The 23,836-nt window shown below is 46.7% G+C and overlaps 1 protein-coding gene across 1 annotated transcript in view; it reads left to right on the forward strand.

Annotated features, from left to right (window-relative positions):
- The first annotated feature begins 1,504 nt into the window (after positions 1–1,504).
- Positions 1,505–23,836, forward strand: part of LOC125309330 (mediator of RNA polymerase II transcription subunit 13-like) — a 28,438-nt gene continuing 6,106 nt past the window's right edge. The window contains 24 exon segments of the mRNA XM_048266155.1: positions 1,505–2,228; positions 4,082–4,316; positions 4,992–5,160; positions 6,374–6,519; positions 6,687–6,884; positions 7,085–7,282; positions 8,727–8,883; positions 9,041–9,148; positions 9,465–9,492; positions 9,495–10,195; positions 13,258–13,477; positions 13,798–13,828; positions 14,062–14,183; positions 14,853–14,943; positions 15,893–16,104; positions 17,083–17,264; positions 17,499–18,397; positions 18,860–19,027; positions 19,135–19,358; positions 19,650–19,845; positions 20,675–20,924; positions 21,172–21,388; positions 21,603–21,794; positions 22,777–23,000. Coding sequence (XP_048122112.1) covers positions 2,163–2,228; positions 4,082–4,316; positions 4,992–5,160; positions 6,374–6,519; positions 6,687–6,884; positions 7,085–7,282; positions 8,727–8,883; positions 9,041–9,148; positions 9,465–9,492; positions 9,495–10,195; positions 13,258–13,477; positions 13,798–13,828; positions 14,062–14,183; positions 14,853–14,943; positions 15,893–16,104; positions 17,083–17,264; positions 17,499–18,397; positions 18,860–19,027; positions 19,135–19,358; positions 19,650–19,845; positions 20,675–20,924; positions 21,172–21,388; positions 21,603–21,794; positions 22,777–23,000 — 5,234 coding nt within the window. The 5' untranslated portion in view covers positions 1,505–2,162.

Genomic DNA, 23,836 nt, shown 5'->3' on the forward strand with positions numbered 1-23,836 from the left:
TGAGTAGGGGTTTTATCAGTGCTGTAGTTTTAGGATGCATGTTGGCAGTTGCTGGCATAGGCAGTATATCGACCAGTAAAGACACAAGAATTTCACAATGTATTGTAAATGGTCCAGAAGACTTGCACTGTTGGTCAAAGTAGGAATAGTTGTTTCCATAATAATACCATTACTTGGTCAACTTGGCAAATGTGTGATCAGGTCATAGCAAGCACTGTGACTGAAAACACAAAGCCATGGTCATTCTTCCTGGGCCTGACCACTCACACAACCAACATGAAGACTCCTGTGTGTGTGCAGGATTGCCAGTATAAATTACTGTTACACACACACACATACATTCATACTGATACCCACTGCTCCTCAGCCTGCCTAAATGTAAAAGTTGATATACTACTACACACAACTGTACATTCAGTCAGTCTGTATGATCTGTGACTGATCCTTGCAGACTGGAGAGAATTAGGTTTTTGACACCAGGTGAAATGGTGAATAGGACTCTTGAGCTGAAGTTGACAGCAGAAGACAGTCCAAACACAGATACTTTGAGGCAGCCAACTATTCAAGGATGTTCTTCCATCGAAGTGCCCCACTCACTGGACAATGGGCCGGTTTTGTATAGATGGATGAAGCCTAGTCCTAGACCAGTGTTAATCAAAGTGTGGTCTGGGGACCACTGGTGGTCCGCAAGCTATCCAAGTGGTTTGTGAGCAGATGTAACATATAATATAGATGAATTATTTGCAATATTGAATCAACTTATATCCAAAAAGTTCTGTAACACTGCCTATGTAAGCTATGTCAGTTTAAATCATATGACTTCTCTGACACAATAAGCAAGGTGCAAAGACAATAAGCAAGGTTGTTCAGTGAGTAGGTCTATTGTGTAATATACTGTTGTAGGTCCTTTTTTTTTAGCTAGGTGGTCCTTGAGGCTTTTTTTATTAAGTGGTCCTTGGTCTGACTAATAGAGAACTTACATATAGATCTATCTCCTTTGGGGGGGGCTTTTGTGGAGGTAGTGTATAGTTTCCCATGCATTGCATCTAAGCATCTGTACAGCAGGGTCACTGCCATCTGAAAAGCCTAGTCTCACGTTGCACAATTATGAAAAACACTGGGGAAAATCTTCTGCCATCTAGTGGGGCGTCTCAAGAACAGCGCCTCCAACCATTTGGCCCATTCATCTTCAGCAGCCCAACCTATACCGTTTACAACATGCAGTTGGAATGGAAAGAGCTCACAACACACATCTAAAATTATAACTGAAAGAGGTCTATGAGTATTCAGACATGTATTTATTTTCCGTACGTAGTAGTATAATTACGTTAGTTCAAAGCGAAGATTCAAAGTTATATCCATCATCCAAACTTGGTACTTGTACGTATTGTGGCCATATACATTAGACTGTGCCGGAGAGGTACTGTATGTCAACGTCAGATATTCCGAACTCTTCACTGCCTTTTGACCAATCGGCACAAGAAGGCGGAGCTCCTCCTTTGGCCGCCATTAAAGAGAGCAGTGCATATGAATTCAAATGGAAACCTGCAGGACTTGAAATCACAATCATGAGTAGCCGGACTTTTTAATTAGTTTTACTGGCGTTAGAACTTAGGTTGATTTTATGATATGTTGTTTTAGGACACGAAGTCGGGAGATTGTAGATTCCACTCAGGGTGAATTTGTGGTTGGTCACCTTTGCTTCACTGAGATACAACCAGATAGCGTTAGCTCGTTTGTATGCTAACGGTAGTTAGCGAGCAGGCTAGCTAGCTGGCTAGCTTAGGTGCCAAGCAAAGGGGGAGGGGAGAGTTGTCTGCACACCTCTGGTGCTTTTAGTAATATTTATTCCTTCGTAGACTTTAATTTATGAGTGCATTGGACTATTGACCATGTAGAGATGGTGGTGATTTTAATTCAGGTAGTTAAACAAGCACTGCGTTCGCTTGCTTTTCATTTCTTTTAGAACAAGCAGTCAGACAAAACAGTCGAGGTTTTGATGAATTGGCGAGAGCTGTAGCAAGCCAGCTAATAGCACTTTACAACGACTTGTTTCAAAGCCGGTGTGTGATCAAATATTTGAAATCAAGTATTTGATCATTTTCCACATCACTCTTCTTGTGGTCTGAAATAATGGATTATTTGACTACCACCTTTTGAAGATGAGTTCTTGTTTTGTACCAAACGGGGCGAGCCTGGAGGACTGTCATTCCAATCTATTTTGTCTGGTAAGAGATTTAAAAAACTATGAGGCCAGAGGCCATCTTCAGCTAGCCCACTAATAGCTAACTCTAGCTTGCTTATTAGCTGTTGCATAGTAGCTAACGTTAGCAAAGGCCTGTTGAGCCTCTAAATTGCTAACGTTTACATGCCGACCTGTCCATTAATTGCAGGCGTGATCAATTGTAGAAACGTCCTTAAATACTGTTGCATTTATGTTGGAGAATAGCATGACTTTTCATAATATGTGGAGTGAATTGCATAACGGTGTCTGACATGTCTTGAGAAAAATGTATTTGTAATTTGCTTTGAAACTAACTTGAGACAACCAGACGTTAGCTAACAACTTTGCAAGTTAGCCAGTTAGCCAGTATGCAGCTGGCTAGCTAACTTGCAGGCACATCGGGGCCAACAATTAGAGCTTGTTTACGAGTTTGGCATAGTTATTCTAATGCTTAATTGGTGGCACTGGCACGTCGTGAAAGATTCTATTAACACGTAAGAGTTTCATTGTGGACAAACTTCAAGGCATAATACACTGGTGGTGGTTAACATTAAACTGGCGAATACTAAGAGAAGTCTTGTTTCCCTTAAGAGCGGTTGGTAGCTAAATAGCTAACGTTTGCAAACTTACCTAGTTAGCTACGTCATTGGTTTGTATGAGTGTCTTTAGCTTGCTAGCTGAATCGAATGTGGGAAGCCTGCGGTTGAAGTTAAGCAACGTTAACATGAACTTGTCCGCGCACTTAGCAAGCCACATCCTCATTAATTACTACACAGCTTATTCGGGAACTTTTGTTGGCATTTGTTTATTGATATTAAGTTTTGGGTAACCTACAAATCATTACGTATGCCAAAAACGGTCATCTGGAAAGCAGAACGAAAGCTCGGACAGCCGAGTTAAAGAAATGCGTTTGCCAGTAATGACGTTACCAAGAATCAATTTGCTTCGTGCGGTTATGTACGACGTGATGTCACGTTTATTTGTATTTTATTACACTAACAGATTGTAACAGAAGACACTTGTGGTAGAGAGGCTAACCGTTAAGGAAGTACTCCAGAACAGGACTTGTAGTTTGCGTCATTGTGACAACAGCCGCCAATTCGTGACCCATACTTGTTTATGTTGCGTATTTGCATTTCCCGACATATTCTCCCAAATCATTTATTAGATGAGGCGTGATTGCTTGCTTGCAGACCTGTTGCACAGACAGCATAGCTTTAAACGTTATCTGTCAACATTTAAAGAGTGGCAAACCTGTTTAATTTGTTTTCCTATATGTTCTGGTTGCTGTGTGAAGTTTGGTTTCAGTTTATTTGAAACCGATAGTGAAAAACATCTAGGTTCTCTGTGGTTGCAGTAGTACTATCATCCAAAACAAGCTCCTTCTTTTACACACACACACACACACACACATATATATATATATATGTATATATATATATATATATATATATATATGTATATATATATATATATATATATATATATATATGTATATGTATGTATATATATATATGTATGTATGTATATGTGTTGGCAGGACTATGGACTCACCACTTTTACAAGTTATAAGGAGTCAGTGTCGGCAAACTAAGTTTCAATATGGCATTAAGTTTGAATAAAGAACATTTATTATGTCCACCAAAGTAATAAGATAAGAGTGAAACCAGATACAGAGAATGGTAACATTGGTGGAAGGTGAAATTAGTAGTGATGTCATGCCAACAACCAGTGTTAGCCACCCTGACATGTTGTAGTGTTCTACTGCAGTGATATTGTGTAGGGAACTGTTGCTTAAGCAGGTGTCTGTTTTGTGGCTCTGAAACTGAGGCTTTTTGTGTGTGTGTCCCTCCACAGGCGGACCTGACGGGCATCAAATGGCGCTGCTTTGTGTGGCAGGGCCCGTCATCGTCGCCCATCGTGTTCCCGGTGACGGAGGAGGACCCCATCTTGTGCAGCTTCAGCCGGTGCCTTCGGGCGGACGTGCTTAGTGTGTGGCGTCGCCACCAGAGTCCCGGCCGCCGCGAGCTCTGGCTCTTCTGGTGGGGAGACGACCCCAACTTCGCCGAGCTCATCCACCACGAGCTCTCCAGTAAGTGCTCACCTCCACTCCCGTCTCGCTCCCTGCTCCTGGCCGCCTGTCTTACCTGCCCACTTACTGTGTGTGTGTGTGTTAATGTCTGTGTGAGAATTTGTGAATGTGCTGAAGGCTGTGCATGTCCATTGGCGTGCTAGACTAGCTGCTCTTGGCGGTTAGGTTGGTCTGATCGATTGGGAGTTATGAGCGTGTAACCTACATAATGTTTGCGCTGTTTGATGTTATTACAGCCATGGCAACAATAGGACGGACCAGTCAAGATGACATGAAACATGTCAACATTGTCATCATGAAACATCGTCAACAATAGAAAGGATTCAGATCTGTCACCTAAACATGCATAACTATTCCTGCTGCGACCGAACACTGCCTTTGACCCAGTTTTTCCATGATTGTCATGGATGTTTCTTCCTCAGAAATTGGGGGTCTGTTCCCACTTCCCAGTTTTAGAGACGCATGTTTATGTTGGAATGTTATAAGTGAAAATGTAACAACTTTCTGGAATTGAAGGCGGAAGCAACACCCTGCTTGTCGAAGCCACGTTTTGGTAACTTAAGTCATCGCCTGCCTACTCACAGGGCTCCATAGGGAATAATGAGAGTGGGCTGGCTTACAAGGCGCAGATGCGTCGGCATGTGTGTGTGAGTAATCTGAGTATTCTGTTCGTAGGTAATGAGGAGGGTGTGTGGGAGAGCGGGCTGTCGTACGAGGCGCGGACATTGCTCTTCAAAGCCATCCACAACTTGCTGGAGCGCTGCCTGCTCAATCGCGGCTTTGTGCGCATTGGACGCTGGTTCGTCAAGCCCTACGAGAAGGACGAGAAGCCCATCAACAAGAGGTGAGGCTACGCACACACACATGTACATAAGCCACATACATACATACATACAAACACACACACGATAAATACACCTAATCACATACACATGGAAATGAGAAAAATGACATCACCCCATCACCAAGTGAGTCTACACATATATACAAACACTCCTACATGTTGGTAGACACACACTCCCACTCTTGAGTGTCAGTTGAGTGACCGGTTGTGTCCACAAACACTGTAGCCTATCAGTTTGGGAAGCCTTGAAAATCATAACAAACGCATAGTCAATAAGTATGGATGCAAGGGAATAAATAACCATCAGATACAATCTGAAAACTGGGGTGAAATGGGATGTTTGCCAAGTAGGCTACTGCCTGGGTGCAAAAGACAGCATGCTATAGTATACTTTATAGAAATTCATATTATAATGGCAGGTATTTGTCGAAGAACAACAGACAAACACTAATAATTAGGCTATGTTTCCAGCGATTCCAGCAGGCTACATGAGTTTTTTCAGTCATCGTATAAAGAACAACAATGAAATCAACTTAGACATTTAGATACGTTTTTCGTTGCTTCTTTACATAGGCCTATTGGTTGCTATTGCAGTGGAATAGGCATAGTTTATACAGAATGCCAGGTAGCTTTGTCAACTAACGACAAACAAATAAAAATAGCCTACCTTGTGTAATGGACATTATAGAATATAGCCTACACAGTGCTTCTTATGATCAAGAGGGATTTTTTTTTTTTGTCACAGCTTACACAGTTAGGCTATATAATAGCCTAGCGTCTTTAAATTGCATCCGTTGCCATTCACTGTATGGATGTCAAATGAATAAATGTAGGCTACTTCTCACGAAAACAAAGCAGCATGGCCATCATCACGTGAAACGAGCACTACGAATCAGGGAAGGGAACATGGGCTTGTACGTCATCTGTTTTCAGATGGTTCCGCAACACACTACAGACACACAGTCCACATTCATCTGATACGGCTGCGGAGGATCCGCTGATCCGATGGTCTAATGTGGACGGGAGGGTGAATCATAACAAAAGGGCGTCGGATAGATTTCTATCCGACATAGTGTAGATGTACAGCTGCACAGAGATAGCCCTTTGCAGACTGCCCCATCATGCTGCTGAAATGACTCTGAGTACAGAGATGACCTCAGTGGCCTCACATCCTCATGGTGCTGACCCCTGACCTCTCCTCCTCTGTCTGCAGCGAACACCTGTCCTGCTCTTTCACCTTCCTCCTGCACGGTGACAGTAACGTGTGCACCAGCGTGGAGGTGAACCAGCACCAACCAGTCTACCTGCTGACGGAGGATCACCTGGCACTCACGCAGCACAGTTCCACCCCCTTCCAAGGTAACACTCTGGGTCCATAAGCACACAAGACTGGGGACCCACCACAGGCTATCAATACCTCTGTGTTTGTTTGTTTGTTTGTTTGTGTGGAGTCCATACGACACTGAATGGCAAGTACTTTAGGTTACAGTATTAACTCTGTGTTTTGTGTGTGTTTGTGTGCGTAGTGATTCTGAGTCCGTACGGCCTGAGTGGCACTCTCACCGGCCAGTCCTTTAAGCTTTCGGACCCACCCACTCAAAAGCTGCTGGAAGAGTGGAAACAGTTCTATCCCATCAGCCCCAGCACCAAGCCTGCGCCTGATGACCACCCCGAGGATCTGGACTGGGAGGATGACTCTCTGGCGGCTGTGGAAGTGCTAGTCGGTGAGCTGGAACACACACACACACATACAGACATGCATACATACATACCCACACACACATATACATGTATACTTACATACACACATACACACACATATACATATGTATATGTGTGTGTGTGTGTGTGTACTGATAGATACTGAAATAGATACTGAAGGAACCCATTAACCTGTTCCATGTATGTGTGTGTGTGTTTGCAGCGGGTGTGCGGATGGTCTACCCGGCGTGTCTGGTCCTGGCGGCCCAATCCGACATCCCAGTCATCGCTCCTTCAGGCCCCACCCCCATTTCCAGCAGCCTCTACACGATTGGCCAGTCCTCTGCCATCTCCAACAGAGACCACGCCCTCTGCTCTGTTACCCTCACACCCCCAACATCACCAGAGGAGGCTCAGACCGGTAATATATATATAATACATACACATACACACACACACACACACACAATAGGACATACACACACGCTCATAATATGTAAGTAGACCCACACACATGCATGCTCAGAACATAACAGCAGACACACATACCATATTCACAAGGGCGGTCACAATTTTGGTCTTAAGTCGAAAATTGATTGAAATTACATCTCAATCTTGAACTTCAAAATCAAATGTAGAATCGACGATGCAGCCACACCCCCAATGTCACGTCCAGCATGCATGCCAAGAGACCAAAAAGGCTTACTTTGAGGCAGAACACATGCACAGATTATTCCATACTCCACACACTCTTTATTGTCTCATCTTGATGAATCTATGATGCATCACGATATCTGCAAATGAAGAAGAAAAAGGCAACAGCTATAATTATGTAAAAAGTAGATGGATGTTTACCTGCGCGCCACTTAAAAATGTAGAGACATTAATAAAAAATGAGCACAAAATATACCTCAAGAAATAATATATATTTTTGAATGCATATTTATGTGTTTCTAAACATATTTCAGTGTCATACTTACGTGTATGCATGGAGTAGTGGCTTTGGTGGGTTTGGATCAATTTGGCTGATGAGTCTGTTTAGAACAGGGGCTTGCAACCTTTACTTTTTTTGTACCAAAAATTAAAAAATGTACTTTCTGGGGCCGCATCAATATTTAAGCCATTTAAATTCACGCAGACTTCAGCCTATTGGTCTGAATTAGCTTATCAACATCACCTGAATCAAAGGTTAGCAAATACATATAATAAAAAACAAAGAAATTCAATGACAAGCCAGAACTTAGGATAAGCAATCAGTTGAGTGGTCCAAAATAGACTGCTGCGTCTTTAAGCCAATAATTCAGCCGCAGTGGTGGTGAAGGCAAACATTCGTCCAAGCATTTAATTGATTTATTAAATTGATCTGTTTTACTCTACAACATTTTAGGGAGTTTGACACCATCGCTTGCTTGTCCACTCAAGCCTAACTCAAGTTAAAGGGACGCAAGGATGTGACACTATGACTCGTTCAAATAATCATGCGTTTTCTTACACATTTTAGAGGCTACATATTTTCACATGTTCATAACCTAAGGATGTATTAAAGCTCAATACTGTTGTAAAAATATTTGCATCTTATAATATAAATGTTAACATTGTAAAAAATATTTTAATAATTTCTATTTTAAAACAAAGCCAGGGAGCCAACAGAGAGTGGCTAAATTCGAATCTAATTCAGTTGATTGATATGTTTTGTGGGGGGCTGGGTGGCAATTGTTTGGGAGCTTAGGCGAGGTCAGGTTCTACATACTGCATATCAGACACCATGTCATGCCTCTCACACACAGATACAGACCGTGTGTGTGTGTGTTTGTCTGTTTTGAGCGAGCAATATGAAGACACTGTGTTGTCTCGGTTCCCTGCAGACTCCCAGCCTCCACAGAAGTGGGTTAAGTGTTCCGCGGCGTCGGATGGCCTGAGATCGGACAGCAGCGGTCACCATGGTGGCAAGATCCCACGCAGCCTGGCCAATCAGCTGGTCGAGTGCGTGTGGCAGGAATGCAACCTCAACCGGGCACAGAAGTACGTGCACAGACTAACACCCCTTCACACACTACACACGCATACACACATGCACGCTGTATGAAAGATGTTGTGTGTGTGTTTAGTTTTTTTGTCTCGAGGAAGTTCCACTCACACGCATGCACACTTATAAGATGTTGATGTGTTTGTCTGTCAGGAGGAAGTTGTCGTCTGTCACTGGTGCAACATCGGAGGAGGAGCCGCAGAAAACCAGCAACTGGGACTTTGTGGACACAACACACAGGACCAAATGCAACTGCTCCAGGTGAGCACACACACCTGTACAGTACACACCTCCTCCGCACATAACGCTGGTCAAGACGATAGAGCGCTTCACACCACTGTCAGAGTGCAGCACACAAAACACCCCTTTTGTAGTCCAGGGCATTAAACACAATTGAACTCAAGTCTGCTCTTGGTGAGAACAGATAATCCACCTGTTGTAGTCTGCCACAGTGCTGTATGTGGGGACGTATGCATCAAAGCTGTGTGTGTGGAGTTCAGCATTTCTGTGTGATGTGTGTAGGAGGGCAGTTTTTCAGTATGTGTGTGTGTGTGTGTTTGTTCTCCTCTATCCACAGGCACAAGAGCCAGAAGCAGCGCTCCGGCCCCCCACAGGTCCCCCTGCCCCCCCCTCCCTAGGCCAGCCGACCCCCCCGCCCCTCAAGCACAAGCTGGGGGTGGAGAAGCCGGAGAAGGCAGAGAAGCAGCCCAAGCGGTCGCAGACGCCGTTCCACCACCGCGGCTCCCTGTGCGAGGACCCCAGCCTGGAGGGGCCGCCCACCTCGTCCTCCCAAAGGCTGTACCCCCCGCACCCCCACCCCAGCGCCACCGCCTCAACCTCATCCGCTGCGTCCACTCCCTCTTCCAAACCGCCGGCGCTCCACTCCAGTGCCGATCCCGGGTCTGCCGACCTCAGCCCCTCCCCCCTGCCACCCCCCCTAAGCCCTCACCCCTGCCACCTGGAGGACGGTCACGCCCAGAGAGCATCCCATAATGCATTGCACCTGTACCCTGCGCCCTCATCCTCCTCCTCATCCACCTTTGACTCATGTCCGCCCCCCCAGAAGGCGGAGGATTGTGCTCTGGACATCATGCATCCTCCGCTCCCGCACGGCTACCCACAATCCCTTGAGCCAACAGTGTTTGTGGGCTCTGCCGTCGACCCCCAGCAGGACTCCGCCCCCAACCCCTGGCGCTACTACAAGTTGCCAGGGCGACGGCATCAGGACTTTTCCGCTCCTCAACTTCCTGCTGACCGGCTAAAGGGGGAAATGCACACTACAGCAGACGCACCAATCTCAGTTACAGAGTAAGAGTACCAGCACACACACTACTACAGCAGACTCCAGACTCTGTTGCGCGGTCCGCCTGAAATTAAGCGGTTATGAGTCATAAAAAAAATTGGCGGTCAGTTAAAATTAATTAAATATATATATTTTTTAAAAATACTTAAACTATCACGAGAAGGCTAGCATCAATATTTAACTCATATTTGCTTTTCAAAGATATCATTGGTTGAAGCATACAGTAGACCTACTTGCCACATAGGTGGAGACAGTGGAGATGGTAAAGAAGCTGAAGAGGAGAAGTTGAAATAAGACACCCCTCCAGGAAAAGCCATATATGGGAAATATTTGGAAAGGTTCTTATAGAAGATGACAGTAGTGCAAGTTATGTTCTATGTACTTCTTGCAAAGCCATTTAAAAGTATGACAGCCACAAAACAGGCACGACCAACATACAGTAACTCGTCACAAACGCGGCACTGGTAGACTAAGCCTTCTTCCAGCCAACCCGAGTAAGTGCAATTCCCAGACCTCAAGCAAGCAATAGATAGCTTTATATGCTGACATGGAACAGCTTTTTTAGACTAGGTACAAGACCTGAGTCGCTCAGTAAAATTATGCTGATACTTTGCCACCTGCCCATGTTAGCCTACAGCCGCGAGCAGGTAGTCTGACGAGCCAGACCCACATTGCTGCCGCTAGGGTGCATCTAGATTTCTAGGCTAGTGAGCAGGCGCCTGCAGGAATAAATGTTATGGTACACAGGCTATGTATAGGCCTTGTAGGTTCGCGCATGCATTAAATTTACTTTGGTTCGTTGTGTCTGTGACTTTAAACAGTGTATGTGCTTCAGTAAAGCTTTGTGCTTCATTCAGCCAAGGCGGGTCAGGTATAATTTTGTCCTAATTAATATTCGCAGTCCGAGTTGCGGTCGGGTTGATTAAAATATCGGGCTGCTTGTGACCAAACCCGCGCAACACTCCCTCACACACACACACACACACACACACACACACACACTAGCAGACTCCACCATCTCTGTTACATAGTAAAGGCTGTTTTATGCTTCTGCATCGAATCGACAGCGTAGCCTTCCAGAGCCCTGTGCGTCACCGTGTACCCCCTCCAAACCGTCTGCTGTTTTCTGATGCACACTTACCAAAAATTCTAACTTTGTGTTGAGGCGACGCAGACCGCAAGGACTGTGATTGGTCAACTTGCCCTGTGTGTTGATGGCCGTCTGCTTCAAACAGCCTACTGTAGGGAATAGAAACATGCTTTGCAAATAAACTGACAGATTTCGGTTACAATGACGGAGTTATCCGTTTGTAAAATGTCTGTCTGGCATCTTTCTGCCAATCAGCGATCAACGAACAGCCAATCAGCGTGCGTTGGTTTTGAGTTTAGGTGACGCAACAAACAACATGGCGGCATCTACAGATGAGATGAGCGTAGCTATTGCACAAGTTTTATCCAAATTAGAAAGTATTCCTGGGGAAGCTGTGAATGCAGCTGGGAGGAATGAACGACACAGACATCCTCACGGCCGATTCCAGTCTGTGTTCAGTAGCCCTGAATCTTGGTTAGGCCTACTTAATGAGAAATGGAGGAATATGCTTTCTTCAGAAGTGTATCGTGAAAACTTGGTGAGGGTTGTCATTGATGAGGTTTGTCACATACAAATGTTAAGTTTAAAAACGTTAACGTTAGTTACGTTACCTAACTTAATTGTATGTTAAACAAAGGCATTAGAAGAAAACTTTGATTTGGCCCGTCGATAACCAACATAGGTGGTGATAGACAGATGGTTTATCCAATCAGCTAACCAGTATTTTCGCTCATTTCCAAACGTTCTCCAACGGAAAGTTTCCACATGGAGCAGTCAGGTTAGTACTTTGGGGGCAGCTGTGGGAAGTCAGCTTGCTGTCATAACAAAACTGGCTGGCAGACACCTCGAAATAACCTCACTTATTTTCTGGTAACAATAACTAGGTCATTAGAATGTACTGTGTCTATTTCTCTAACTTTTACAAGATCTAAGCAAGAAAAGGCCAAACAAATAAGATTAATATTTCAGCACAGGACACTGCATACACGGCAGTCTATGGAGTTTGCCATTCTGACTACCAGGTGGTGAGCGACGCAGAACTTCGAAAGGTTCACGCTGGCATCGAGGCAACGACGTAGTCATTGCGTGGAGTCAACGCAGAAGCATAAAACAGCCTGAAGAGTACTAGCACGCACACACACACACTACAGCTGACTCCACCATCTCGGTTACAGACTAAGAGTACTAGCACACACACTACAGCACACTACACGCTCTGGAGGAGGTACTAGGGATACAGCCAAATCCAAATATGGTATTGGGAAAAACGGGAATAATGCAACATCAACAGATACTGAATCTTCCCGAATTTACGAGTTATTATTCTGAAAACAGATTTTGGTGACTGTATTCATTTCTTGTTTTCCATTTCCAATGTGGAAGCATTGTTTTGATTTGTAAAGCTGTAAAGCCATTTTGTTTCCCAGAGTGTTTTTGATTTAAAAAGTGTCTTATTCCTGGATGACACTGACTAGTTATTGTTGTTAACTTAATTTAGGAGTGGTGGTGGTGATGGTGACAACACTTGCATTACCAATCACATTTGGTGACCAAATACAATATCTCTCCTATTTAACTTAACTTTCGGTATACATCACGTTAATTTCCACGGGCCGATCCAAATGCAGATGACTTTGTTGACTGAACAGATACAAATCATGATCATTGTGCATGTCTAGGGGTACCTGGGATTAGTTACAGCATTACTTAGGGTGCTAGCTAACGCCTATTCATCCATCCAAGACTAACAGTGTTCCCTTATCACTCAAGCTAGCCTGCAGTAGCCATGCGGTTTGCATGATGTGAATCCATTGTGTGGTGTTTATGGAGTGCTCTGAACACTAATGACCGTCATGCAAGGGCTGTAGCTTTTCTGCGTGCCATCTTTTCTTGGATTGGTTGTGGCCTCTTCCTACTGTGTTGTCATTGGCTGCAATCTCTTCCTGCGTTGTGCTGATTGGCTGTTGTGTCCCACAGGGCCATGGCATCGTCAGGTCGTCCTCTGAAGGTGTGTGAGGAGCGGGTGAAGATGTATGTGCAGCAGCAGACTTCACATCTGGCAGGGGCGCTCTCGGATGGGGATGGGGAGGGGGAGGCCGAGGCCGACCCGTACGCCTTCCTGGAAGGGGATGAGGAGTTCAGCTTCACCGAGAAGAAGGACAAGATGGCCACAGAGAGGGAGAGCAAGAAGAACAAGGTGAGGAAAGATGAGAGAGGGGGCGAAGAGAGGCTTTGACTTTTAAAGTCCTTTTATTGAACCATTATATGGATCAAAAACACCTTAAAAAGCTACCATACTGTCCATTCTTGTAATTGCTCCCTTTTCCGCGTGCCAAGACACTCTTCTGTAGTTTTGTGAAATGGTCTTTTAGGGTTGTACAGTTGAAATGAATTATTAGAAGCAAAGATCCTTATGTGCAACCACTTCTGTTTTTCCTACAGTTTTGATTTTGAACTTGTGAGGCTGATCAAATCTATATGTGTTTCCATTGACGTGTGTGTGTGTGTGTGTTGCAGAAGGAGGACAACAGTACAACAGCAGCAGATGGTGAGTGAGACTTTAATAATGAGACTTTAATGGCCTCAAACACTGTACAAAACAAACATACAGAAATATCTGGTGCTTGATTTGTGTCAATTCTAAGAGTGTTTGTTTGTGTGCGTGCTCCTTAAAGATGTCATTTTTGTGTGTTGCATTTTTAGAGATGCCTACATTTTGTGTATGTACTAATTATCGTTTGTTTGTTTGTTTGTTTGTTTGTTTGTTTGTTTGTTTGACAGATGGCCAGGAAGCGGCAGGCAGTAAAACTGCTCCCTCCACCAGTCTGATCCATGATTCAGATCTGACCGTGTCCATCAACGACCTGGAGCACCTGTTCAACTCTGACGAAGACGAGCACACGGTGAGGACCTCACACCCCAACCACCCTAACCCTCAACCTCACACCCCAACCACCCTAACCCTCAACCTCACACCCTAACCCCTAATCTCACACCTCACCCACCCTAACCTTAACTTCACACACAAACCACTCTAACCTTAACCACACACACCAACCACCCTAACCCTAACCTTACATACCAACCACCCTAACTCTAACCACACACACCAACCACCCTAACCCTAAGGTTATCCGGATTTGCGGGTTAAAGGCACACTATGCAGGTTTTTTAGCTTAATATGCAAGATTTTAAGCTTAATTTAACTTCATTTAACAGCTTCAGAGTCATTGGGATGGTTATATGTCTTTTTTCGGGTTGAATGGTGGCCGTCTCGCATCCCCCTAGCGCCTGTAAGCGGAAAAACCACCCTTGCAACTGTGGGCGGTGGGCGGCCTCGGTGTCATGAATTATAACGAATGTAACAAATTGCTTTACTGCTTTACGCTAATACACGCCAGGCACCGGCTAGAAAAAGGTAGCGATGGAGTTTCTCAGACATTCGTCATGACAGAGCCAGCGAAAAAGAAGCAAAAACCGAGAAAACACTAAGGAAATTGCCAATACTGCATAGTTTACCTTTAACTTATTGATTAGTTATCTGGTTTTGTGTGTGTGTGTGTGTCCTTCAGCCTAGGTCCAGGAGAGCGGCACATGGAGCTGAGGAGCGTTTCAGCAGCCGAGAGTCCAAACCTGCCGCCCCAGACCCCCTGTCGTGTGTCAGTAAGTGTCCATCTGAATGAGGAGCAGTTGCAGTCTCTGCTAGAGATCACTTTAGCGGTTGCAGATAGTTCAACTCTTCAACTGCTCAATTCAATTCAGTTCAATTAAAAATGCTTTATTGGCATGAAAAGGTCACTCATATTGCCAAAGCAGTCATTATACAATAAATCTAGACACACCCATACATATCAATAGATTTCCATGAGAAAAGGGAATAAAAGAAAGAAAGTGAAATAAAAGTGTGTGTGTGTGTGTGTGTGTGTGTGTGTGTGTGTGTGTGTGTGTGTGTGTGTGTGTGTGTGTGTGTGTGTGTGTGTGTGTGTGTGTGTGTGTGTGTGTGTGTGTGTGTGTGTGTCGCATGCGTGTGTGTGTGTGTGTGTGTGTGTGTGTGTGTGTGTGTGTGTGTGTGCGTGTGTGTGCGTGCATATATATATATGATTGTGTATGCTTTTTTTGTGTCAGTGTCACTCATTGTCCCTCAGGTTGTGGCATGTTGATAAATATTGGGCAGCAAGATATGACCTGTCTCCTTCTCCTAATAGTCTCTTTAATTTTGATACGTCATTAAAATTAGGAAATTCTGAATTGAATTTGTTGAAGAAAAGGCTTCTTGTGTGATTGAAGGATGTACATTGTAGGAGGAAGTGCATCTCTGTCTCGACCTCACCTGTCATGCAGTGACCACATAATGTGTTCTTTTGGTTACCATGATGGTTAGGCTCAGGTTCTGTTTTCTATCTCTGACCGTAGAAAGATATTCTGCCAATTTATGTTCTCAGTTTAGGGCCAGACAATCTGCTACCGGTACTTTGGGCTTTAGTTTCTTCTTTCCAATGTTCTTAATAGGCTCCTCTACATTGCTTCATAATTTGGTTGATTTGTTTTTTGGAAAACCGTGTCGTTTCTCACTGCTCCCCGTCTCTCCCTCTCCTTCTTATTCTCCCCCCAGGCTCAGCAGACCTGCTGCACCAGATGTTCCCCACCCCTCCATCTCTGGAGCAGCACATTATTGGCTACTCTCCCATGAATGTGGGCAGTAAGGAGTACGGAGGTCTGGAGGGTCCAGGAGGCATCACGCTGCTGGACGGGGCAGGCCTCGGAGGCAGCTTCAAGGTGGAGGTGGAGGAGGGATTCTGCAGCCCCAAGCCATCAGAGATTAAGGTACCCACTCGGAACACTCCCCACTCGGAACACTCCAGATTCCGATTCAGATTTATTTATGATATACGTAAGGGATAACGGCCGCAGAGGTGTCCTGTTATACGGAATGAATGGACTTGCGTGTGGGGGAGTTCTTTGCCTCTTGCCCTCGGTCCATTAATTCCGTATACTAGGACACCTCAAAGGCCGCTATCCCGCTTATCACCCGGTTGCAATAGACATGCCTTCAACAAAACAAGCAGTTCCGTTTAAAAAGAAGCTGACTTGTACAACTTTCTTTGGCCCTATAACAGCGATCGCATGGGCAGTTAGCTTGTTTACAGTTGATTCCATTGTTGGTAAGCCTGCTTTCAGGCTCAACCATCGTCCTACTATGGTTGTTATAGTTACCATTCATAAGCATTGATATGGAATGGTGATTCAACTGGACAATTGGTTTCACAGCCGTGGTGCTGTAACTGCAAAGGCTCGGTCACCTTTTTGTTTGAGCCTTGACCACATGGAGTCTTAGGTGGTACATTCGGTATATTTAGAACCACGCACCCTCAGAACACTCCCCCTACCCAGAACACTCCCCTACCCAGAACACTCCCCCTACCCAGAACACTCCCCCTACCCAGAACACTCCCCCTACCCAGAACACACTCCCCACTCAGTATTCAGAATCATGCACACTCAGAACACTCTCCACTCAGAACACTCTTGGCTTTTTCCATTAGGGACCTGAGGCCGTCTGGGCCGCAGCCCCAGGCCGGCCCCAATCATGGAAATAGAAAGTCAAAAGCTTTACCCCAGACACCGGGGTTTTACCCCTTAGTGGAAAAGGCCCATCTGTATCCAGAACACTCCCTACTCAGAACACTCTACAATCAGAACTCTGACCACGTGAATGGGCTTTTCTACATGACTCTGGCCTCATGATTCAAGCCCATGTGCTTTTGATGTGGTTTATTAATGTGTGTGTGTGTGTGTTTGCAGGATTTCTCATTTGTATTTAGAGCGGAAGCGTGCCAGGCGTTCGCAGGCTGCTCGCTTTTCGCTCCCCTGAAGGTTCTGCCCAGCCAGTGTATGGTGCCCATGAAGGTGCCCCACGAGTGTGTGTACCGACCTAGCTGGACGCTGGGCAAACTGGAGCTGATGCAGCCTATGCCCACCATCAGGTACACGTACATCCACACTCACACAAAAACACACACACACAAACACAAACACACACACAGAAATATGCTTATTATATACATATTACACACACACACAAAAACACATTTTATTACATGTATTCACTCATTATATGCCAACTCACACATACAAACACACTCACACTTATAACATGCAACACACACACGCACCTTTTTCACATGTCACAAGCAATAACTCTGTGTGTGTGTTTGCAGTAACCTGCCCAGTGATACCAGTGGCCTGGACACAGATTACCAGTCCTACACTCCTCAGACACACACGCCCCTCATGTCCAACAGCGCGCCGCCTAGCAACAGTGCCACCCCTGGCATCCTGCCCTCGCCGTCCCCCGCCACGCCCCGCTTCTCTGCCCCCACCCCTCGAACCCCGCGCACTCCCCGCACACCGCGCGGTCCTGCCAGTGCCCAGGGCTCGGTCAAGTACGAGCACTCGGACCTGTACTCGCCAGCCTCCACCCCGTCCACCTGCCGGCCTCCCACCGTGCCGATGCTGCCGGAGGCACACAGCCTCTACGTGACGCTCATCCTGTCCGAGTCGCTGCTCAACCTCTTTAAGGACTGTAGCTTCGACAGCTGCTGCCTGTGCGTGTGCAACATGAACCTGCGTGGCGCCGACGTCGGCGTGTATCTCAGTGAGGCCGCGGGCACTGCCGCCACTGCCCCCTTCGAGCCGCCTTCCGAGGCCTGCTCCTGCGGCTTCAGCGCCGTGGCCAACCGCCGCTACGGCAACGGCTCCGGCCTCTTTCTGGAGGACGAGCTGGACATCATGGGCCGGGGCTCGGATGCGGCGAGGGATGCAGAACGGCATCTGGAGACGGTACGGGCGGCGACAGCGTCGGCCAATCGCGAACGTCTCCCTGCCGACCTGCTCCTCCTCCTGCAGGACCAGTGCACCAATCCATTTTCCTCGCTGACCACACTGGACACGCCCCCACAGCCACGCCCCCCACAACGTCTGGAAGAGCGGGATCACCGTGGCGACTGTTACCTGGCGCTGGAGCATGGCCGGCAGTTCATGGACAACATGTCCGGAGGGAAGGTGGACGAGGCGCTGGTCAGGAGCTCCTGCCTGCACCACTGGCCCAAGAGCAACGGTGAGCATGCATACTCATGCTATACACTGAACACTACTCACAGAACCGTACATGCAGAACTGCATATAGAGCATACTGCATACTGAACACAACTTCCTAGTACACACAGAACACTTCCCACTGAACAAGGTATATACTGAACAAGACTCACATTTACGCACAGGACACTACCCACTGAAAAGGACAGACAGTATACTGTGTAACACTTACTTCTTCATGAAGAAACTTTACACACTGAACTGCATACTGAACATTACTACGACTATTGCAATTTCTACTACTACTACTGGTTTCTGAATATTGTAGTTACTGTTACCACTACACTGTATACTTAATATTACTGCCACCACTTTGTACAGATTGAACATGACTGACTCCATGCAGCGTGCTATGCTATATACTTCATACAGCATGTATTGTATAGTGAACCCTCTGGACTGACTGTGCTCTCTCCTCTCGCAGCAGTGGACGCCAGCCAGCTGTTCTCTCAGGATGTGTTGCGTATGCTGCTGCTCCTGCAGCCGGTGCTGCAGGATGCCGTGCAGAAGAAGCGCACCATGCGCTCGTGGGGTGTGCAGGGACCGCTCACCTGGCAGCAGTTCCACAAGATGGCCGGACGCGGCTCCTATGGTGCACGCACGCACGCTCACACCGACACACTTCTATATATACACATGTATGTCATGATGTCCAGTAGGGGTCCTCATTAAGCTCTTTTCTTTCTTTCTTTCCCACAGGTACGGATGAGTCTCCAGAGCCCCTTCCCATCCCGACGTTCCTGGTGGGCTATGAGCATGACTACGTGGTGCTGTCTCCGTTCGGGCTGCCCTACTGGGAGAAGCTGCTGCTGGAGCCCTACGGCTCCCACAGGGACCTGGCCTACCTGGTGCTCTGCCCCGACAACCCCGCACTCATCGCCAGGGCACGGCTCTTCTTCAAGGACCTCTCCACCGTCTACGAGGTTAGACACACACACACGGGCCTGGCTCTTATCAAGGACACCTCTGCCATTTATGGGGTTGACACATGCACACATACTCGCCCTCAACAGGGCCCACACTCACATTCACACACCAGGGCCTGCCCCCTCCTAGGGAGATCACTTGTACACTTTCGTACACAATTTTCTGTAATTATGTAGTTAACATTTACATACATGTATATACTCTGTATGCATGCATTCATACGGATCGCTTTTTGGAGATGGATTTATGATGGACTTGGCTGATGATTGGCTCTGTGTGTTCTGCAGGCATGTCGACTGGGCCGGCACCGGCCCATCTGCTCCTCGTACTCAGACGGAATCGTGCGGGTGGGCGACACCAGCCCTGCCACGCCTCCTCCCGAGCAGACCCTCAGCGATTGGTTCCTGAAAAGCTCCACCTCCAGCAGCAGCGAAGCCCTGGCCCGACTCAAGCTCTTCGCCCACACGTGTCGTCACGAGCTCGGTATACACACACTCATATCCGCCCCCCTAACATTAACACTTTGCCTGTTCATTTTTAAAGACCACCTCGGGAGAAAATCAAGTATTGACCCTGTCCGGAACATGTTTTTATCTTGTCCACTACGTTTTACAAGACATATCATGAGCAAAAAAAGCAGTCAGTGTCTTGGCCGAGGATTTCTGCTTTAGACCAATCACAGCCCAAGAGGGCCAATTCAGACATTAGTCCATTAGTGCGTCATAACGGTAGAGACCCAATCCTGAGTGCTAAAGGGGTGGGACAATTTTTCATAAAGAGACACAGTAGCTAGCTAACATGTCAGGTGCAGCAACCAGTAGCAGGTTAACAGTGTGGTGGGGGTGGAAGGCCAGGTAGATCCCAATTCCTGAAACGAGGAAGACTGTGAAGTTACGCTGAAGCCATTTCAAGGTTGCTTTAAGTTTTTTGTTTTTTTTCCCCCCATGAAAACAGCTTCAAAGTGTATACTTCCGAAGAACAGCAAAGAGTTTTAGTGTTGTAATAAACTGTTTGAGTTCATCTTTGAGAAATGTGGCCTTAAGTTGTACTGGAGGTTTATCATAAATGTACAGCATTTACTACTTTTCTCTTGCATCAGTAAGGAGACCGCCTCAGGAAAAGAGTTTAATTAACAGTGTAATGGACTTGATAATAAGTCTACAACAACATTGTGATTGATTGATTTATTGATTGATTGATGGATCATGATTACGAGATTTGAGAATGATTGAGTGCTGAGGATGGAAAAGATAATGATGTGGTTGATTGATGATGATGTTGACGACGATCCCACTCTGTCTCCGTGCGGCAGCTCCTTACCTGGCCTCCCAGTCACTGGACATGTCGCTGCTCTCCCAGAGTTCCTCAGGATCGTCACACTCCTCTCAGGGTTCCTCTTCCTCCTCCTCCTCCTCCTCCTCCTCCTCCACCCCTGTGGGTCCCCAGAGCTCCAGCTCCCAGCCCAGCAGCATGCCCTCCGTCGGGGCCCCCAGCCAGCAGAGCAGCACCCAGCCCGCAGACACACAGAACCAGACCCCAACCCCCACTGAGCCGATCCCGAGGTCAGAAAACACACACACTCTATTACACATTCTCATACACTCATTCATTCACTTCCTCAAACACACACACACACACACACTTTCTCTCTCATGCTCTCACAGCACGCATAAGACCACTACATTCATTAGTGATATGTCTGCTGTGAATACATTAAGAGACATGTACATAGGCACTAGGACTCACTCAATGAATGCATATATAATAATACTCATACTGTGTGTGTGTGTGTGTGTCTGTGTCCATCAGCACTATGGATCGGGAGAAGGTGGGTATACCAACAGATGGGGACTCGCACGCTCCCAGTTACCCCCCTGCCATCGTCGTGTACATTCTGGACCCGTTCAGCTACGAAGAGGGGAGCGGAAACGCACCCAACAGCTTCTGGACCCTGGGCCTGCTACGCTGCTACGCAGACATGCTGCAGGAGCTGCCACTGCACATCAGGAGTGCCGTCAGCATACAGGTAACACACACACACACACACACACACACACACACACACACACACACACACACACACACACTTGCATATCAGCAGCTGTCCTTGCTTATCAGGAAATCTAATAGTGTATAAGACACATAAATATGCACGCACGCCTAAATGAAGCTACATATGCTTGTATGCTGTCGGTAATCTTGCATCTGCTTCTGTGTTTTCCGTGTGTGTGTGCAATCAGATCGTGCCGTGTCGGTACCTGCTGCAGCCTGTGCACACGAAGGAGCTGCATCAGTACTCGCAGCACCTGAAGTCCCTGGCCTTCTCCGTCTACACCCAGTGCCGCCGCCCGCTCCCCGCCACCTCCAACATCAAGGCCCTGACCGGCTTCGGCCCCGGGCTCGCGCTTCACAACGCCCTTAGGGACCCGCAGGTGAGACCCCAGCAGGAATGAGCACACTCAGAGACTAGAAGCAAAGAACTCTGCAAAATGGTGCATTTTCATTACAAATGGAGCCTCTGGTCAGTCAGATAGAATCATCTAATCTTGCTGCCCTCAAGGCCTCTCAGTGATATAGCCCCACAGGGAGGGTGTGTGTTCACATCACCATGTAGACTGACTGGTTTTTCCCCTGAAGGTGTAGAGTTCAGCTCTCTTAGAAATGCGTGTCTGTATAGTCTTACAGTCTTTGGGGGCAGCCCGTGGTACTGGTTAGTGCTTCAGACTTGTAACCGGAGGGTTGTCGGTTCGAACCCCGACCAGTAGGAACGGCTGAAGTGCCCTTGAGCAAGGCACCTAACCCCTCACTGCTCCCCGAGCGCCACTGTTGTAGCAGGCAGCTCACTGCGCCGGGATTAGTGTGTGCTTCACCTCACTGTGTGTTCACTGTGTGTGGAGTGTGTTTACTGTGTGTGGAGTGTGTTTCACTAATTCATGGATTGGGATAAATGCAGAGACCAAATTTCCCTCACGGGATCAAAAGAGTATATATACTTATACTTACTTACAGACTAGAAAAGTGTTCAATTTTATCCTCTTAAAGAGAATTTGAGGTTAGATGTGTTTTGTGTTGCTGTGTTGAGGGTCTGACTGCACCAGAGATATTCCAGTAGATGGAGATGACCGTTTTCCCATTTTCAAAAAACATCTGGCTAACTAGCTTTAGCTTGGGTCACCTGTACCCCATAGGATTCCATTCAAACAAACCAGTCTCGGGTCCCCCTTGACCCCACCAGAGAGCTGCTCTATTTGAATGTAATTATATGGAATGCACCTGGACCAAGCTAAAGCTAGGTAGCAATCACACTTTTTCACCTCAAGATAGGATCTAAAAAGGGACATTCCTTTCTCTCTGCTCACCTGTGCAGCTGACCCCCTCCCTGACCGCTCACCTTTGACTTTTGACCTCCTGCAGCGTCCGGAGTGTGTGCATCTGTACACGCCGCCGTTCATCCTGGCCCCGGTGAAGGACAAGCAGACGGAGCTTGGCGAGACGTTCGGCGAGGCAGCACAGAAGTACAACGTGCTCTTCCTGGCCTACTGCCTGTCACATGACCAGCGCTGGCTCCTCGGCTCCTGCACCGACCAGCACGGAGAGATGCTCGACACCTGCGTCATCAACATACACGTCCCCAACCGGTGAGCTGTGTGTGTGTGTGTGTGTGGACACGGTAATGCTCGAGACCGGTGTCATCATCCATGTCCCCGACTGGTGTACAGGGTTCCCGCGGATCCTTCAAAAGTCTTAAATATAATGTAAGGCCTAAAAAAAGTCTTACATTGTCTGGGATGTCTTGAATTTTCGAAAGGGAGGTATTAAATGTGCGTATGGGACCGCCAGCGATTGCAAGAGAGCGAGTGATGTCTCCATCCGGTTTCGTGAAGTTAAAACGGAATTGTATAAGTGACTACGGGAGGAAGTGTAGTGGAGAGTGAAGATGTTTTTCACGTGTGTATAAAGGTGTGAAAACGGTAATAATACAGTACGTACAAATATGCCTGACGTTTTCGTGGTGTAGCCGAGGCCTGAGAGATAGGCAGGTAGCCTACGTGAGCGGTAGAATGAGCGGGAGAAAGAGTTGGTAAACCAGTTAAACCAGCGATTTGGAGGTTGGCCATACGTTCGAATTTAGGCCGGACATATGGATTTTAAAAACCCTGTCCGGCGTCCGGCTCAGCTTCAAGCCAGATGCTCATTTGTCCTCCTTTTTGGAGTTGCACTTGGCATCTAGAATCTTTGTTCGGACGCAGCATCGTTTCACAAACTATGGACGTGAAGACTGCTGGTCAAATTATTGAATTCTGAAATTCTGTCACTCGTCTGATATTTTGCTGCGCAATTTATGAAGGAACCACGAACTGACAGAAAAAGAAAACAAGCGTTTTCGCAATCAGGAGGAAATACTGTACATGTTAAGTTGATCTGTTTGCATCTTTCCAGCGTGTGTTGTTGGCCTAGCCTAGGGAAGAAAATA

The sequence above is a fragment of the Alosa alosa genome, chromosome 16 (assembly GCF_017589495.1).
Source record: "Alosa alosa isolate M-15738 ecotype Scorff River chromosome 16, AALO_Geno_1.1, whole genome shotgun sequence".
NCBI lineage: Eukaryota > Metazoa > Chordata > Actinopteri > Clupeiformes > Clupeidae > Alosa > Alosa alosa.